The sequence below is a fragment of the Rhinoraja longicauda genome, chromosome 40, assembly GCF_053455715.1.
Source record: "Rhinoraja longicauda isolate Sanriku21f chromosome 40, sRhiLon1.1, whole genome shotgun sequence".
NCBI lineage: Eukaryota > Metazoa > Chordata > Chondrichthyes > Rajiformes > Arhynchobatidae > Rhinoraja > Rhinoraja longicauda.
In genome coordinates, this window is record NC_135992.1 from 6,810,195 (window position 1) to 6,830,513 (window position 20,319).

General features: G+C 42.8%; 1 protein-coding gene across 7 annotated transcripts in view; it reads left to right on the forward strand.

Moving 5' to 3' along the window:
- LOC144611443 (trinucleotide repeat-containing gene 6B protein-like) overlaps positions 1–20,319 on the forward strand; it is a 162,997-nt gene that overhangs the window by 113,003 nt on the left and 29,675 nt on the right. For all 7 annotated transcript variants that reach the window (XM_078430536.1, XM_078430540.1, XM_078430541.1 and 4 more), the window contains 4 exons: positions 1,886–4,324; positions 9,807–9,991; positions 17,800–17,874; positions 19,509–19,557. In XM_078430536.1, coding sequence (XP_078286662.1) covers positions 1,886–4,324; positions 9,807–9,991; positions 17,800–17,874; positions 19,509–19,557 — 2,748 coding nt within the window. The remainder of the gene's footprint in view (positions 1–1,885; positions 4,325–9,806; positions 9,992–17,799; positions 17,875–19,508; positions 19,558–20,319) is intronic.

The window sequence follows — 20,319 nt, forward strand, 5'->3', positions numbered from 1 at the left end:
AATTGTATTTATGTATAGTATTATCTGATCTGATTGGATAGCATGCATAATAAAGATTTTCACTGCACCTCGTTACACATGACAATAATAAACCTAAACTTGGTGATACTTTCTTGCAACAAAGGAGATAGAAAGAGTGAAATCTTTGTGTGCACAATACACAAATTCTGTTTCCTCGCCCAGTGGAATTACTGATTTTTATTTTTTTTAGTACTCATTTATAGAAATACTGGATAGAACCCATCACCAACAGAGGACAAACCATATCTTGACACATAATTCCTCTGGAAGAAAAGCATTAAAAAGACAGTAATCATTGCTAGTCTCATGACGGTGGTTGCAACATGCTGCAACCAAGCTGTACTGTTAGTGAATTTTCTCCTTTCCAGGATGGCTCTCTAGGTATTCAATTACACAGAGGCAGATAATCATAATTATTTCCCTAGATGGTGATTCCTTTTTCAAAAAATCATTTATTATGGACAATTGCTGGGCTACTTGATTTAATGCAAGATTAACAAAAGTCACCAAATCATCATTTGGAGAGGGAAATTATACCGGGTGGCACAGTGGCGTAGCAGTAGAACTGCTGCCTCACAGCGCCAGAGACTGCTTCAATCCTGAGTAAGAGTGCTCTCTGTGCGGAGTTTGTATGTTCTCCCTGTGAACACGTGGGTTTCCTTCAGTGCTTTGATATTCTCCCATATACCAATGACGTGTAGGTTAACTGGCCTCTGTAAATTGTCCCTGGTGTGTAGGAGGTGAATATGGGATAACATGGAACTGGTATAGAGGTGATTGGTGGTCAGCGTGGACTCAGTGGACCAAAGAGGTTTTTTTTTCCTCCTCTATCACTGTTGTTAAATAAGTGGGGGTTGTAGACCTGATTCCACCTTGATAGAAACGTAGAACACATCATTCTACATAGATTATTTTCACTTAACTAACCGAACCAGACCCAGTCTAGTCTTTGAGAGCCTAATTGGACAAACTAATTATAACTTGAAGTTCAAATGTTCAAATTCTGGCCATCGGTGAAATTACAGGAATCAATCAAATTTTGCAGTGTTGTGGCCACATTTCCTCTTTGTTTATCACGACAACAATGATTTGTTCATGGGATTATTATTCTGCATATTCACGGTTGGCTCAAAGTTCAATCGGTCAGCCCCCCCCCCAGAGATGCCAGCTGCTGAAATATAATGGGTAACAGTCTCAAGATGGTGGCAGTTAATGCTGTTTGCTGAGTAAACCAAGATTTAGTTAGGATTACAAGCTTTCTTCATTAATGACCCTTGTTTCTAGCATACTTCAAGATGGTTTCAGGTTTCTTGAATCTATAATCATAAAGTCATAGTCATTCAGTTCAGAAACAGACCTTTCGGCCCAAAGCCCATGCCACCAAAACGCTGTATCCAAGCTTTCCTATTTCATCATGCTTGGCCCATATCCCTATCTCTGTACCTGTCCACACATCTTTTAAGTGTTGTTATTGTACCTGGCTCAACTGCTTTCTCTGCCAGCTCTATTCCCCTGCTTATCTATTCCTCTCATGATATTATATACCTCTATAAGATCATTCCCATGCTCCAAGAAATAAACTGCTAGCAATAGTATTTAACTTGCATGCAAAAATTTCTCATGGTTAACAATGTTCAAGATGAATTTTTCTCTCTGATTTTTATTTTCAAAGACTAAATGATTAATTTTATCAGGTTGCGTGTTGGTAGATTTTACTTTTCCTCTTCTTAATTTCATACCCAGGTAGAAGTATATATTATCAAAGTGTCAATTGTGTTGAAAGTTGATTTTAAAAAGCCTATTCCAGTATAAATGTACATTCTTCTTGGAGATCTTTTAGAGGTTTGTTTGTGTTTTTTTCTAGACACAACCCCTGGGGGTGCTGGTTCAAATTATGCAAATTCTGCTTGGGGTTCTGGATCATCCAGCACTGACCTCAACCACGGCTGGGATAAGTTAATCGTAGACGGGTCTGATATGGAGGCTTGGCCTTGCATCACAGGCAGAGACTCTGAGTCGGCTTCGGAACACGTAGATAACGAAGGTGCCTCAAACCTTGGCTCTGAGAAGAGCCTACCACCTGGAAGTGGCGCTGCCAGGAATTGCAAAGGAGCTGCAAACCAGTTCGCTGCTGGGAGCGGAAAGAATGAATGTAAATTGGGGGCCTGGAACATGGGCCTTGTGCCTAAACCCAGTCATGCATCTTCCATCTCTTCGGAGAGCAAAGACGGACTTAACAATTGGAAAAACTTGAGCAGCCCTGATGGAGCTGGCCTTGGGTTGACCTTGAACCCAAATATCAACCCATCAGCCTGGCCAGTATTGGGCCAGGAGGGCACTTCTGGAAAAGGGACTTTGGAGACGGACATTTCGAGCTCCAGTGCACAACTTAGTGCAGTAGGTCAAAGCCCTAGGGATCAGGATGGTACTTCTACAAGCGCCTGGGCAAAACAGTCTAAAACGGAAAATGCGGGTGTTACATGGAATGCTTCTGTTGGAGAACAGCCTCAAGCTCTTAACACTGATGGACCAAATAATGGCGACACTAACTCTTTGAATGCAAGCTCACAGAGCACCGGGAACCCTTTGCAAAATAAGGGAGTATCTGAAACAACAGGGAATGGGACCTGGAACACGCCCTTAGGAATGAGTTTGGGAAACCCCTTGGTATTGAATCAATCTGTGAGCACTGAAGCCTCATCCGAAGGCAGTATTAGAGGAACTATGGAGGGACGGGCAACTGGGGGTTCTTGGAATACAGTTTGGGGATCTTCTGGAACCGATTCCATTTCTGGACAAAATGGTACAGGAGCTGATGGCAATAATGGACGCAGTGGCGATGATGCAGCAAAAAATGGCTCTGGTATGAAACAGTTACTGGTGAATAGATCAAGAACTGAATCATGGGACAATAATGGTGGATCCTGGGACTCTGAGACACAAGACCCCAACAAAGCAAAAAATTGGGGTAAAGGGAACAGAACAGCATCTGGTAGTGCTCAGGGTTTATGGGGTCAACAGCCAGGGACTGATAATCGGTCAGAAGGAGAATGGGTTGGCTCTACTAATGAACAGAATTGTGGCACAGGCGGATGGGACAATCACAGGGTAAATCCCCTCCCAGAAAACCAAGGAGAGAATGCCCAAAATTCCAACTGGGTAAAGGCCTCTAGTTCCACTGGGAGTGACTCTGGTAGTCGAAACAACAACAAAAAGGGCGGCTCTGACAACCACCCAGGAGTACGGCGCTTAAACAAGCCTGATCTTCCTGAACAGGAGGAAGTATTGCAGACTGTAATAAACAGGGCTGATCTGGACCCAAGGGTGCTGTCAAACACTGGGTGGGGCCAAATTCAGATAAAGCAGAACACAATTTGGGATGTCCAGGAGTCGCCCAGGAATGAGAGGCGCACTGACAAAGGAACAGAAGGGTGGGAGAGCACTGCCACTCAGAGCACTAACTCAGGGGGCTGGAGCGAAGGGCCCAGTCAAACCAGTCGCTGCACCTCTGGGTGGGGAGATGCTCCACAGTCTTCAAACATGGAGTGGAAGGATTCAAAGACTCCAAGTGGATGGGTGGACCCAAAGAACAGTCAAGGTTGGGGAGGTGGAACACCAGAAGAGAAAGCACCATCTTGGAATGATGGGCCTAGAACCAAGGAACCGGGTTGGGGCGCAAGGCAGCAACAAACTCAAGGATGGCCTGCCAATAACGGCTGGGGTGATGGAAGTGGACAGCCAGCTGAGCAACCAAAAGCAGGTGGCTGGGACAGTTCAAACTCGAGGTGGGGTGAAAGTGGCCGTGGTGATGTAGGATCTTGGAGTGGTGGCAGTAGTTCTAATACTAGTTCTAATACTAATCAAAGAGGTGGGTGGGACGATCCCACAAGACACCAGGGATGGGGTGAGCCATCCAAAGCAACCGCTTCTAATTGGAACAAGCAGCAAGATGTATCCGGTTCCTGGAGCACCACTTCTGCTAATAGCCGACAGTCTGGGCCAGGTTGGGGCTCGGCACCTGTGCCACCGATGCCCTCTTCAGCTGTCCCACCTGCAACCATCCCAATTTTGCCAAAGGAGGAAGAACCTACTGGATGGGAAGAGCCTTCGTCGCAGACCATCAGCCGAAAGATGGAGATTGATGATGGCACCTCAGCCTGGGGTGATCCCACCAGCTACAACTATAAGAATGTGAATCTGTGGGACAAAAACTCTCAAAATGAGAGCTCTGGAAGTGGGCCGACACCACGGGAGCAGAATGCATCAAGTGCGGTTACAGGACGAGGATCCACATCAAGTTCTGGTAAGTAGTTACTTACTTGCAAATTCTTCCCTTTATTGCACCTGACTGTGAAAACAAACTCTTGATCTGTGCCATAATTTCCATTTTGGCTCATTTTTTGGATTTGTAGGGGCATTTAATGTACTTTCTCATTTTTGGCTACCCTAAAACAGGCCAACACAACATAGTTTCACTTGCTTGATTCCTGGGATGAAGTTGTTATACGAGGAAAGATTCATTTACAGTTACTGGAGTATTTTTTCAGAGTACGCAGTGATCCCATTGAGACACAGAATTTGATGAGGGGAGTTGCCAAGGTAGATGGTGAGATGCTGTTTCCCATGGCTGGATAGTCTAGAAATAGATTCTTTATTTTCTGTGTGGATAACACCAAGTTTTGGAAGTACAATGTGCCATCATACAAGTTCGAAGGTTCCAGGTTACTATCAATCTTGGTTTAGTTTAGTTTAGAGATACGTTTAGTCCGAAAACAGGTCCTTCGGCCCACCGACCCTCCACCGACCAGCAATCCCCGCACACTAACACCATTCTGCACACACAAGGGACAATTTACATTTTATGTAAATTGAAGTGTGGGAGGAAACCGAAGATCTTGGAGAAAACCCACGCAGGTCACAGGGAGAACGTACAAACTCCATATAGACAGCACCTGTAGTCAGGATCGAACCCGGGTCTCTGGCGTTGTCAGGCAGCAACTCTACCGCAGCACCACCATGCCTATTCACTGTTCACTGTGTTGTCCTTGTTGTCCACAAAGAATCTAGGCTTGAGTCCTGGTCGAACCAGATGCTGTTTAATCCTAACTGTCGAATTGGGATGGGCTTCGGGCCCACAATTCATGATCCTCCACTCTTAAATGCAAGTTCAAAATAGGGCTGGGCACTCTAAACAAAACAAATATCTACGATAGACACAAGCGGATTAGGCACATTTGTGGAGAAAATGGAAAGGTGCCCTGTCAGGTAGAGACGCATTTTCAGACTTAGACTTTTATTACAGAAATGTTTTAATTTTTTGAATTTAGTAAATAATTAATTTTAATTATTACTAGACCGAGTGGACCTGTTGGGCATAAACCTCTCCTGCATTGGTGCAGCCCCCTCTCCCCTCTACCCTCTACCCTCTACCCTCTCTCACCCTCTCCTCCCCCCCTCCCTCGGAGATAAATTTAAACTTTAAAATGTGAATAACTAAAAATATAACACCGATTTCAATGAACCTTCTTCCATTAGGACCAAAGGGACGACGGTGAGTAAGGCGGGCTTAAAATTGTCGCGCTATCGTGTACCGTTTTGGCTGTAGTTCAGGAACAAACATACAAACAAATGAGAGTTTTAATATATAGATTTGATGATCGTTGTGTTCCGTATTGCACTGATGTTGAAAGGGAGCTGAGAGTGAAGTGAGATTCTCTGTAAAAGTTTTTTTCCATGAAGCTTTTTTACTACAGTGAAGTATTGGGTCTGTCTTTCTAGATTTTCTTGTGGTAAACTATCTCGTTTTCGCATGGGATGGAATTAAGGCCTAACTGACTACAAACGGCCCTGACAATATTGGGAATGTTTTATTCTCAATTGTAAAGCCACATTGCATTTCCATCTCATTCAGTTCTTTATGCATGGTAAAGTACTTTTGAAGTATGGCCATTGTTGAAAGTGATTTTGTTGAGTCATCATCATTTTTTTAAATGAAGGACTTTTAAACAATTCCCTATGAGAGGTTGTGTATGCAGTGTGTTAAATTTGGATGAAGAAGACCCTTCTTTAATTTTGTCTACCTGACATGTCAAATTTGCTAAAGAGTTTAGCTTTTTTAAATCATGTCTAGTATGGTAATCTGAACCATCCTTTCCTGCAGCATGTTCAGCAGTTGATTTGTGTAGCTTATATTCAACTGATGGAGGCAAACAATCATAGATTAAGACTGTGTGGCATTTCTCTGCACTCCTGATGCATAATTCTAAAATGTTTTTCCATCTTTACATCCCCATATGTTCTTCTCTGACCATACACATTTTCCAATAAATTATAATGTAACAATAAGGAACTGCAGATGCTGGTTTACCAGATTACCCGCTGAGTTACTCCTTCATTTTGTCTTTAAAGGAAATTATCCCTGGACTAATGTCAGCAACACCCCATTAGGCAATGCTCACTTCTGAAACAGATGAATGTGGTTTCCAATTTTTCTCAGAGACTGGAGCACTAACATCTAGGCCACCGATCCTTTACAGCACTGTGAGGGTTCTGTCTTTATTAAAAGGCATATAACTGAGGTCTCATCTGCTTTCTCATGTAAACGATCTCAGGGCAAGTTTTTAATGAAACAATGAGATGATGTCCCCAGTGTCCTAGTGATAATCATCCCAGTCAATATCAGCAACACAATTCATCCAATGATGACTTTGCTGTTTGTGGGAGGTTTCCATGTATAAATTGGTATATTTGCTGTAATTTCCTGGATTATACCAGTGGTGACACTTCAAAAGTAGTCATTGCCCCAAAATGCTGCACATTCTGAAAGAAATGTGGAAGACTTTGTGGACGTTTGGTCGTTCTCTCACATTATTAGCTGATAAATTATTTAATGTGTTGTGACTGCCTTAATTTGCATTGATCACCTTGTAACGTAGATATTTTTCCAGTTTTAATACAAAATGAATTGTAACAAATTTGATAGCTATTCACCCCAAGGGGTCTCCCCTATTTTCTTGACAATGGATTGCGTTAATTTTGTTTGTGATCTGTGCTTCAATCTAAGAAACTTTAAACACGATTGTTGCCCTTGTATGAATAACTACTTTATGCCAGCTCTCCCATCTTCCAAATTACAATTGAGTTATGCCCTGCATGAAAACTTGGCCGCAGGTGCAGTCTAATGCCAGGAAGTCCAGATTGCAGTTTATGCATACACAGGCTTCTTTGTATTGTACAAGTTGTACCTCCCTTTGCTGGGAAAAGAATCTCTGGATTTCATAAGAATGTTACAAGTTTCTGTCTGATCATCATAACCAACAGAAGAGATCCTTGTTTTTGGAATCTTGAGTTGGTGTGCACTTTGATTAAACAAAGTAAACATAATTGGAAGTGTGTTTAAATCTGAGTCAGCACTCTACTTTGGGTATTAACAAAACGCTATAGAAAGTAGAACTGATTCCTTCTGGTCAATGGAAAATCCTTTAAAATTATTTTTCAAAAATGTTATTAACATGGCTAGCTGACAGCAATGCTCACAACTTTGAGCTTAAAATACACACAGCAACCTTGGATTTGGCTGTGTTAGCTAAATGGAAAGATCCTATCTTTCATGTAACATACTTGTCTGCAGTATTTCCTTTAACAATGGTGACCATTGCAAGCTGACTTTATTTTTCTGGTGCATTGTCTGCAGTTCCATGGGGATACCCAACTTTGGTTTCCTAAATATCAGCACTCTGCAGTGCAATTGCAAAGCAGCAAGTGAAACTGAATGCCCCGTTATAAAGGTGAATGGGAAATGAGTGTGTTTCATTTGAGCCACTGCCATACCACTTTTTATATATTTTTTGTGGGGTATAAAAGAATTGCTGATAAGTGCAAGAGTAGTGAATTAAATCAACATCTATACGTCAGCAGGACTTTCAGGTACTTTTTTCCATCTGTATTTGTGCTTATTCAAATAGAGATTTGATCTCATATTTTGATATGCCTCTGACTCTGAAAGATTCAACACGCATCAGGTAAATAAAACATATTTCAGTTTCACTTATCAGGTCACTTCACCAGAGTAAGTGTAACTAAGCCGAGTAGTATTATCTGAAGGGAGCTGGGATGGGAGGGTAAATGCAAGCTGGTGGAAGAGAATTGGTTGTTGGAGTTTTTTGGGCAGGTGATGCTACACAAAATGAGGAAGTGTTGTGTGCTAATTGCTAGCTGAGAGTACTGGAAAGGGCATTGCTGACTAACGTCGAGGAGAAAGCAGGATCTGAGCATTGAATCCATCCCAGAACGGCAACAAATAGTACGACAGATTTAGCAAGTTTTGCAGAAGGTATTAAGGATTTGCCTTGGGTCTAAATGTTAAAATTCCAGCAATTTCAATTGTCAGCATTCAAAAGGTTTTTTTCATTGGCTGAATGTTTTAAAAACCGCGTGTTTACTTATCGACAATGAGAAACAAGCTGATTTATTCATGGCTGCCATTCATTGGGTTTCCCCACAGCTTTAACCCCAAACTGCTCACCTGAAAGACCATTGGAAAGGGGCTTGTTTGTAAGGCCAAACATATATAAAGCTGTCATTTTCCATCACCAAAACCATGCTTAAAAATAGCCACTTGAGCAATCTGCTTACTAGAAGGCTTCTGGGATACTCAATCATGCTGTGTTCCTTTGAGGAAAATATATTTCCTGCAATTATTGCATTTTGTCCTCTGCTGAATTAGATGAATATTGTACAACACTACAACAATACATCGTCTATCGTACGACTGAGTGAGTGACAGATTGGAACTGAGCTAAGTCTACTGCATGTGCAGGAAGCCACATGAGTAGAGCAATGACTGTTTATGTAAAAGGAGCTGTAAGCTTCAAAATCCAATAAAACCTGGAATTTTAATCTCAAGTTCCAGTGAAGATCATTTTGCCTGTTTTCGATTAGACACTTTCAAACACAGCTCGACAACAGACTACCACTTTTAATTTGGAAATTTCTGGAATCCGTGGATTTGAGCTTCATATCGTGACACTATTTTCCTGTCCATTGCTTAATCTTTTAACAAGGTTCCTGGATTCAATATTGTAACAATCACCTACCTTCAATGAGCTTGAGTAACATAGTTGGATCACTGAGGTTGGGGGATCCCTGATAACATGCTGCTTCTATTTACTTGATCTACTGAAATACTAAACAGGAAATGTTTTAATTGTGCTGTTTAAAAGCCAATTCAGGATTTAGGACAGATGCCAATGTTTTGTGCACCAAGAAACATGTTTGTTTATAGCTGTGTGTAACTTTCCCTTTGAACTTTAATTTTGTTATCATGCTTTCAAACAGCGGATTAATTGCTGCGGGGATTATTTTTCCTTTTCTCAGTTGTCCGCACTTGATACTCGCTGACATAGGATCTCTCTGTTCTGTCTCACTTATTAAATGGTTGACTGACCAGGAAGTTGTCTAGTGATTTTATTTTTTTCTTAAAAGCGTTTCTTTTTTTTCCCATTGGAACCTAATCAGGTGTACAGCACTTTGGTCAATGTGGGTTGTTTTTAAATGTGCTATACAAATAAAATTGACTTGACTTGACTTATTTATAAATTGTTTTAAATTCTTGCTTTCTGAGTCATTCCCAGGTTAGTTCTAGGAATCTTTGATTTATTTGCCAGTTTGAAGCAGTAAACAAGCAGTAATGTCTGTGTGATTTAACATTTATTTTATAGTGCCATCAAATGACATTAATGCATTACTAAGGAAAAAGAAAACTTAAAATACTATGATATTTTCAGGTTCAAAATCAATGCAGGATGGATGGGGAGGTGGCGATCGACCTACTGTGGCAAATACTCGTCCCCCAAGCTGGGAGGAAGATGATGACAGTTCAATGGGCCTGTGGAACAGTACTGGAACTCAGGAGAGTAGTTCACCCTACAACTCATCTAACTGGACCTCAGGCGGGAAGAAAATTCACAAGGTAAGAAAGGAAAAGTTCTGTGAAAATGCCTTCATTTTTGGGAACTTTGTCCTAGAACGGTGTTCAGACAAGACAGCCTCTTGCTCTGTGTGGCATTCCCTATGAGGATAGTTAGTTCTTGGAAACTTTGATTAACTTGCAAGTTTGAAGAAGTGAACAAGCAGTAATATCTGTGCGATTTAACCTCGATATTTGATAGGAGCATTGAATGACACATATGCATTATCAGTCAAAAATAAAACCCTTTTGCCAGCCTTGATTTGTTCTGGCCTTTTCTCACCTCCAGTTTATTTTTCCTCCTTCCCTACACCTCTACTTTCTGTCTGAAGAAAGATTCCGACTCGAAACATCACTTATTCTTTTTCTCCGGAGATGCTGCCTGACCCATTGAGTTACTCCAGCATTTTGTGTCTATCCTCGAAGAAAACCTGGCAATAGTGTGAGGGGTGGGAAGCTTTGGGAATACATCCAACATAAACATCCACCACAGCAGATTCCACATTCCTCACCGGGAATAAAATCTAATCCTCTTCCCTCTTTATTCTCCCGCGGTCGGGGGAGACTAACCATTTGCAGTCAGGGCGGTCGAAGCTCCTGCGTCGGGGCGGTCGAAGCTCCCGCATCGGGGCGGTCGACTTGCTGTGAGATAATCTTATCATCCGTATCTAAGCACTGTTTCAGAGCAGCTCAAACTAGAGCTGAGTAGGTGCTACCTCATAACAGTGAGAATGTTCCTCCAGTACTTTTTTCCTTGAAGTTTTTCTGAGCTGTAACACCCAACAATCTGCATTATTTCATACAAGTTGGCTTTAAATTGATGGCTTGTTTCAATTAGAAAGGGTTAACTTCAGGCAACCCCCTCTGTTACAGCCAAGTTGCATTTCTGGTAATCGGCCTGCACTGTGATTTTCTATAACACACAATTGCATTAGCTGCCCATATGTTAGGAGACGCAAATTGAACAATAATTACATTTTGTGTTTAGTTATATACCTTTTTCCTTCAGCACATTCTCCGAGAGATAAAATTTTATTCTGCTCCTCAAACTTTTGGGTAATGATTTGTGAAGCGCAAATTTCGGTAACGCAAATGGCTGTAACACGTTTTATAGACAATAGACAATAGACAATAGGTGCAGGAGTAGGCCATTCAGCCCTTCGAGCCAGCACCGCCATTCAATGCGATCATGGCTGATCACTCTCAATCAGTACCCCGTTCCTGCCTTCTCACTCCGCTATCCTTAAGAGCTCTATCCAGCTCTCTTTTGAAAGCATCCAACGAACTGGCCTCCACTGCCTTCTGAGGCAGAGAATTCCACACCTTCACCACTCTCTGACTGAAAAAGTTCTTCCTCATCTCCGTTCTAAATGGCCTACCCCTTATTCTTAAACTGTGGCCCCTTGTTCTGGACTCCCCCAACATTGGGAACATGTTTCCTGCCTCTAATGTGTCCAATCCCCTAATTATCTTATATGTTTCAATAAGATCCCCCCTCATCCTTCTAAATTCCAGTGTATACAAGCCTAATTGCTCCAGCCTTTCAACATACGACAGTCCCGCCATTCCGGGAATTAACCTAGTGAACCTACGCTGCACGCCCTCAATAGCAAGAATATCCTTCCTCAAATTTGGAGACCAAAACTGCACACAGTACTCCAGTTGCGGTCTCACCAGGGCCCGGTACAACTGTAGAAGGACCTCTTTGCTCCTATACTCAACTCCTCTTGTTATGAAAGCCAACATTCCATTGGCTTTCTTCACTGCCTGCTGTACCTGCATGCTTCCTTTCAGTGACTGATGCACTAGGACACCCAGATCTCGTTGAACATCCCCTCTTCCTAACTTGACACCATTCAGATAATAATCTGCCTTTCTATTCTTACTTCCAAAGTGAATAACCTCACACTTATCTACATTAAACTGCATCTGCCATGTATCCGCCCACTCACACAACCTGTCCAAGTCACCCTGCAGCCTTATTGCATCTTCCACACAATTCACACTACCCCACAGCTTAGTATCATCTGCAAATTTGCTAATAGTACTTTTAATCCCTTCATCTAAGTCATTAATGTATATTAATGGTAATCGGCCATGTTTGCTTTGTGACGAAATAGGAATTCTGTAGTGATATCTTTATGACCAAGCAGATAGGGTCAAGTCTGCTGCACCATTCAGTCCACAGGTCTATCCGACTCAGTGCTCTAAAGCATGTTACATGTTCCAAAAAGATTATCTTGCATGCACGTAAATCCCAGTAATGAGAGCTTACTGCAATTGAGGGAGCTTAATTCCATAAGGTGTTTGACAAAGTGCCACATCAAAGGCTGTTGCACAAATAAAAGCTTGTGATGCTGAGAAATGTGTGTTAATGGGTTTTAAAAACTGATTATCATTCATTGATATAAATGCCTTTTTCAGGCTGGAAGTGTGTAAATAGTGGAATGCTCCAATGATTGGCTCTTGTCGGTTGAACATTTCGTATCTATATTGATGATTTGGAGGGAGGGGGGAGTACGAGACATTAGAATTTTCTGATGACGTGAGAAATAGTGGGAGAGCATGCTGTTATGAGGATAGTTTTACTCTGGTGTAGGACATACCTTGAGTGAGTGGGAGAAACTTGGCAAATGGAGTTTAACATGGGGAAGTATGAGGTCTATAATTTGGAAAAAAGAAATGAAGGAAATCTATTACCTAATTGCAAATGAGTGAAGTAGAAAGAGGTCTAGGTATTACTGTGTATGAATTGCAAAAGGTTAGTAGGCAGCTGCACCACGTGGATAGGAAAGCATTTATTGCAAGAGATTAGGAGTTTTGGAAATAGAGTAGTTTTCGTGTTCTTCTATGCCTGTATGAAACCTTGCGAGTCTTCAAGGTACAACAGAAGTCTTTATTACAGTAACTCAATGCTGGCAGCAAGACAACTAAAATGGCTGATTGTCACATCACCCCACAATCTGACTAGACACTCCACACTGTGTACAGCCAAGATAACTATGCACAAAACATCTCCCTTTGTCCTGTGCAGCGCCACCTGCTGCATGGGAGGAGCAATGGGTCCTCCCACCCCACACAGTCCATCAAACATCACACTCCCCCTTTCCAGTTTGAACGTCTCTATTCCTGAATGAGTCGCCTTGGGGGAGTATCACGATTGCAACGTGTCGATCGATGAAGGACCACAGGCAGATTGGCAGGGAGTTCGTCTGGTGGAACTTCGTCAAGCCAGGGGAGGGGCAAATCAGGCACTCCATTGTCCACACGATTCGGTACCGGGGTGTCCGACTGCTTGGTTCTGGTCAGGCTCTGGGCAGTCTTCGCTGGAGGAATGTGGCTTCTTAATTGGTCATCATGCCGTCGGCAATGTCCTTCTTGTCCTTGGACGGTGTACATTTTGGTTCCAATGTGAGCCATGATCCTGCCAGCGCACCATTTGTTTCGCTTGGTTGTATAATTGCGATAATATACGTAGTCGCCAATGTCGAATTTGCACTTGTTCGACTTCGTTGGCTGAGTGCGCGCCGTGTTAGAGTTACGGGTCGGGTTCAAAACTGATAGGGGAGAGCGCACTTGACATCCGAGCATCATCTCCGCTGGAGTTCGACCGGTAGTGCAGTTTGGAACAGTTCGATACTGCTGTGAGAAATCGCGCAATGCCAATTGTTTCGATTTCTTTTCAATTTCTACAGCACGTTTCATGGCTTACTTGAAAACGCCGACGAGCCTCTCCGCCTCACCATTTGAAGGTGGATGAAAAGGTGCTGATGTCAGATGCACGATTGAGTGATGTTTGCACCAGTCACTGAACATTTGCGAGGCAAATTGGGGTCCATTGTCGCTTACAATTGTTAAGGGCAATCCCCAAATGGCAAACAAATCGTCGAGGGCAGAAGTGCTTTTTTCGGTGGTTGGATATATATTCATTTGGATAACATGTGGCCATTTCGAATGGGCGTCCATGATGACCAGCCACATGTCCTCCAGGAACAGTCCGGCTCAATCTATGTGGATTCGCTGCCATGGTTGGTCGAGGATGGGCCATGGGGAGGTCTTTTCCGGCGGATTCGGCGCTGTTTCGGCACATGGTGTGCAGTCCTTGCAGTGGTCGGCTATATCGGCCTCGATATTCGGCCACCACACATGCATGCGGGCGAGCGCCTTCATTCGCACAATTCCAATGTGTGTCTTGTGCAGCATTTTCAGAATTGGCGATCGCAGTTCTGTCGGAATGATCACTCAACAGTCGCGGAGCAGAATGCCATCCTTTGAGGAGATTTCCGTTTGTGCATTCTGGAATGAGCGGAATTCCTTGTCCAGCTTGGGACTGTCTGGTCACCCTTGAATGACAAAATGTCTTACCTTCGACAAAATGGGGTCTGTGCTCGTATAGTTGGCGACCTTCCTTGCGGAGACAGGGAAATCGGCGATGACCCGCGTGTTGAGCAAGTTCACGTCCGTCTCAATTTCCATAATTGCCTCCTCTTTATCGAACGTCAGGTCGGGTCCAATCGGTCGACGAGACAGTGCATCGGCATCGGCATGCTCGGCAGACTGTCGGTAAATGATGCGGTAATCATATCTAATCATGATCAGGGCCCAACGTTGTAGACGCTGCAACGTCATGACAGGCAAACTTTTCTCCGGACTGAAAATAGTCAGCAGTGGCTTGTGGTCGGTGATGAGCAGGAAATGTCGCCCACTCAAATATTGGTGGAACCTCCGGACACCAAACACGATCGCCAGTGCTTCTTTCTCCACTTGGCTGTAGTTTGTCTCGGCGGTCGTCAGCGTTTTGGATGCGAACGCGATTGGTTCTTCCTTGCCGTTCTGTGCTGTTTGTGAGATTACAGCTCCAAAACCATACGGCGATGCATCGGCGGCCAGCGAGATCGGCTTTGATGGGTCATAGTGGACCAAACGAGTCTTCTGGGCGAGCATCTCCTTCAACCTGGTGAATGCATGGTTACACTCTTTGGACCAGTGCCATTCGACATCCTGTTTTCGCAGGTTGTTCAATGGTGCGCACAAAGTGGAAAGTGCCGGTATGAACTTGCCATAGTAGTTCACCTTGCCAATGAAGCTTTCAAGCGTCTTCACATTTTCGGGCGTCAGCAATTTCACAATTGCGTCCCCTCTTTCTTCCGATGGCTTCAGACCACTTGCCGAGATCACATGTCCGAGATATGTGACCTGTTTTCAGAAGAATGCGCACTTGTCCATGCGCAACTTCATGCCGTAGTTGTTCAGTACCGTGAGGACCTGATTTAGGTTCTGCAGGTGTTCTTCCTCTGTCTGGCCGGTGACAATGATGTCATCCAGGTAGGCGGCTACATTTCCCAATCTCGTTGTACCCCTGGGTACAATGACAATAAAGATATATTGTATTGTATTGTACATACGGAATTCCGGGAACCAGATTGTCGACCAGTTTCTGGAAGATGGGCAGCGCCGGTGCTGGTCCAAATGACAACCGGTTGTATCTGAACTGTCCCTTGTGCGTGTTGATCACGAGCAGGTTTTTTGTCTCGTCGTCCAGTTCCACTTGGAGATACGCATCGGACATGTCCAATTTGGAGAAGTACTGTCCTCCTTGCAGCTTGACGAACAGGTTGTCCACTCTTGGTATGGGGTGTTGATCAGTGTGCAATTGAGGGTTTACAGTCACTTTGTAGTCGCCACAGATGCGCACCTTGCCGCAAGGTTTCTGAACGACAACTATGGGTGTGGCCCATTCTGAATGGTCCACATTGGTGATAATTCCCATTTCTTCAAGACGGCAGAGTTCCTTGTCGACAGCGTCCATCCGACTGAACGGAACTGGTCTTGGTTTGAAGAAGTTAGGGACAACATCGTCTTTGAGTATGAGCCGTGCCTTCATCTTTGTGCAGCGCCCGAGTCCAGGTGCGAAAACGGCCAGAAACTGGTCAAGAACCTTCTGCAGGTTTTCTCGCACTTGCTGACCACGTTGCAGTCCGTGGTAGATGACAATGACATAGTTGATCCATCGTAGATCAAGGCGTTCATGTCAAGCTTGAAAGCACGGATCCAGTCGATGGCACACAGGGATGTACCAACGACAATCATTGGCAACATCTGTGTCATACCATTCCAGGAAAAGGCGTCAGTGCATTTGCCTTTCGTGGGAATGGCCTGTCGGCCGTATCCGAAAAGGCGGATGTTGGCCGGTTTCAGTTTCGGCGATCCGATCCTCTCCCAGATGTCCTGACCCACTAGCGACACAGCCGCACCAGTGTCCACCTGGAACTGTAGATCAACGTTCGAGACCCGCACAGAAATTCTCGGCTTGTCGGTGATCATGGACACACCGAGCACTTCAATTGAAATGGTCTCCGCAATTTGGTCGATTGGTTTGGTTTTGCGCTTTCTTGCCCTAACTCCGCTTTCCTATGGATTGACACACTGCCTGGAGATGACCTTTTCGGTTACAGGAGTAACAAATGGACTCGATATATGGGCACTAACGGTGATGATGAGCAGTCGAGCTGCACCGGTAGCAGGATTTCGATCCTTCCTCCACAGGGAAACTGTCCCTTCTTCTCCGGATTGGCTCTGGGTCGATCAAATGGTGTCTGGCGTTGCGGGCAAGTCTGACAAACTGTATGCATGCATTACGGACAAGTCTGACGAACTGTATGCCCCTCTTGAGGGAGCGTCGACGCTGTATCGCCGGCCATTTTGTGCAGTTCTTTACTTAGCAGCTCGGCCATCTTAGCACACTGCAGCACATTCTTCAATGAGGCGTCCGATTCCTGCTGGATGAATGCGTGCCTGCAGCCCATGACCAGTCTATCCTGCAACGCATTGTCTTGGCACTTTTCTCAGCATTGAGCTTTAAAATCACATGCCTTTGCCTTGGTGCGAAGTTCGGCAAGAGCTTAGTTTAAATTAGCAAGTGTGAGTGAATGATGGTACAGAGTGGAAGGGACTACTCGCTGCTTTTCTGATCTTCTGTTTCCACTTGGTTCCAGGGTTAATATTTCTAAAATACTTATTTTATAATGCTGCATGGTTTATCACTGCATCTTCTAGGCATTCTGGCAGAAGTAATTTCGGGCTGAACCCTCCACCTGGCGTGTTATATTAGGTTCCAGAGACACAATATAGTGGCCTGTGGGGAGGGGACCCCTCCCCCTTCCCTGTTCTCCCACCCGTCTTACTGTCTCCGACTACATTCTATCTCTGTCCAGCCCACTCCCCTGACATCAGTGAAGAAGCGTCTCGACCCGAAACGCCACCCATGTGCCTTTCCTACACATAGTGGCCTGTGGTACTTGCATGATAATTCATTTTGTATCAAAATTGCTTTCTCATGGTTTATCATCAATTTTAGATTTAGATTAAAAAAAATTAAATCTAAAATTGATGATAAACCATGAGGAAGCATTGGTTTAAATGTTTTCACATCACGCATGATAATGTGAGTCCTGTAATTTTAGGAAATGGTCTTTCATTTTGGAAGATTTAGATTACTTTTTTGCAAAAAAAATCAGAGGTTTTAAAATATATAAATGGTGAAGTGATCCTTTATGTTACCCATTCCATGAAATTTGACAAAATGGTAAATACTTGCGGTACTTGCACAATCCTGGGGAAGATGAAGAAATAGCATTATAGTTCAGACATATTTAAATCAGCTGCATGATCTGATTGGATTAATGAGAGACTATTACCATCAGAAATCTGAAGAAGATTAGAAAATCCACAGTATCAGTGTCTGAAATAAGAAGACAGCTCAATATTTCAACTCTGACGATTACTCTTGTTTCACTGCCTCTTTCCTCCAGGGCTCCATGAAAGGTGGGAACAATGACACATGGATAAACCCCCTCTCTTCGCAATTTTCCAAAATGGGATTACTGGTAAGATTAGTTTTACTGAACATGCTGAAGCCTTGATGTACCCGCTTTGCCAGTTAAATTTATCACATTAAGCCAATTGCTGATTAGCCTTATCACTGTAAACCTCATGAAAAAAATAGTTTTGTGACAAAAAATAGACTCAAATGATCTGCAATACAAGTTAAACAGAAAGTCACTGCAAACTTATTTCCTATTGCAAAAAGTGTGTTGTTTATTGTTGCAATGCAAACTGCACAGGAGAAGACAACCACAAGCTTTAATGTGCAATTTACTTCCTTTGCATTGTCCTCAATTTGTTACCTCAAATTGCACCAACAATATTGCCGCCACTCATATTATGCCTTTACGCTCGAGAACTTTAACCTGGTGTTATATAGCACAAAATGTAACATACTCGATCTTGCTGCAGCATAAATTTAGATGGAAAGGATCGATAATTATGCCACTGGGTGTTTTTAACTGTCCAAATGGACTTCAAATAATAATACAGTGATCCAGGAAGATTTATACAGCTCATTTTGGTATGTTTTTTACTGCAGCCAACACAACCTCTATGTCACAAGAGGCTTAGAGTAATGAGCCTTGGTCAGCAGAGGCTTAATGTTGTAAATTACACACACTAATCCTAGTGACGACATTGGGATGACATGATCTGCAGTTCTGTTATGGTTATGGCATCAAGTTCAGAAACTAAAATGTTGCATTAGGTCATATTTGTTTATTGATTCCTCAAGTCCCTTACATGGCAGATAATTTGTAATCTTTACCGTTAAACTTTATTATCATAATCTGTCTTAATACCTCGCAAGCCAGCTGCAATATATAGCATAAAGTGCCAATGTTGGGTTACAGGCAACATTTATATATTTTTAAAACGGTCTTTAAAATGATCGGTGTTATTTTATTTGTTTTGTGGTTATCCCTAAGGATTGCAGCGACTTGTTTTTAGCCCTGAGGTTTGATGGGAGACGCCAGTATTTGTTGTTGCTAGGAATAAGAGCTAAATACACAGAGAATCGTGAGTTTATTGGGAGATGTTAAACAGGAGATTGATAGTAGAGGGCAGGATTTGTTATATATTGTATCAAAGGAGAAGAGGCAAATCTGTAAGGCTTTTGTTATGGCTACTAATATGTTTTTTAACCTGCTTACCATTTGATTCAGCTATGAGCAGAATACAATTTTTCATTAAAGATTGTAATTAGTACACAGGTGCTTATTAGTGCAGGGGGTCAATACGGTATTTTTTTTACTAATCTGCCAATGCCTGTGCTTTAAATAAGCTAAGGAGTTAAATTAGAAATGTCAGGAATTTTTTTAAACTGGAAATCTATTGTATTTTGGAACACTTTAAAGTGAATGGTACATAGGCTTGTGGCTTAATGATCACCATTTCAACTGGAGGTCAAATTCAATTCTTTACAATTGGATACAACCTTTTCCTCTTTTGCTGAATTCTGAGCAGACAGAAATGTAGAGCCTAAACTGCAGAACTGGGTTGTCAAACATTTAAACTTCCTACAGTTTCTGAGGACAGCTGTGAGTTAAAGAAATCTAGCAATGAGTGGGCTCCAGGAAACTGATTTTTAAGTTGCTTATTATCTGCATTCCTTGTGTCGTTGTTCTATTCGCAGAGGGAGTCTTCCGAAGACAGCGTTGGTAACAAAATGGACTTAACTGTTGGTGAGTATTAAACGGGATATAGATGATTTATTTCAAGCAGATAAATGATTGTAGTTCTGGTAGCTGTGATAAATTGCAGTCTTATCAAGTGAAAGCGCTGAGGTTGAAAATTGATGCGATTACAATCTTATTACCGTCTCTCCTGAATGCTGATTTTTATCGGGATGCAGTTCAGACTTCAATCAAAGCAAAAACGTGCTGGAAAATCTCAGCAAGTCAGGCAGATTCAGTGGAAAAAGAAACATCTGATGCATCCATGTTTTCTGCTTTTATTTCAGATTTCAGCATCTGCAGTTTTTGTTTCGATTTTCTGGCTTTAATTACTTGCCCTTTTCTTCAATTGAAATCATAAAGTGAGATGGGTCAATCTTTAAGAATAAGCAAGCCGACTGCAACCTGTTAATATTATTGATAATGGTATCAATACATAGGACAATGCACTCCAATTTTTCAGAAATTTGCGTACTTGTGTATGAAGCAATGGGTCTTGGAAATTCAGAGTAAAAATGCAGATTACTGTGAGCATTGGGGTACATCTGGTTTGTTGGAATTTATTGCAAGAGGTTTTGAGCAAACGTTTTGTGGAGAGTGCAGGATTTTGAGGCTACAGCAGGAGTACTGTGGGCAATTTTGGAATCTGTACCTAATGAGAGAGTATATTTCATAAGATAGGCACAAAATGCTGGAGAGATTATCTTTGCCTTGAAGTCCGTGCACTGGATTGATTCTTGGGATTAGGCCTGTATCTGGGTTTAGGGAGAA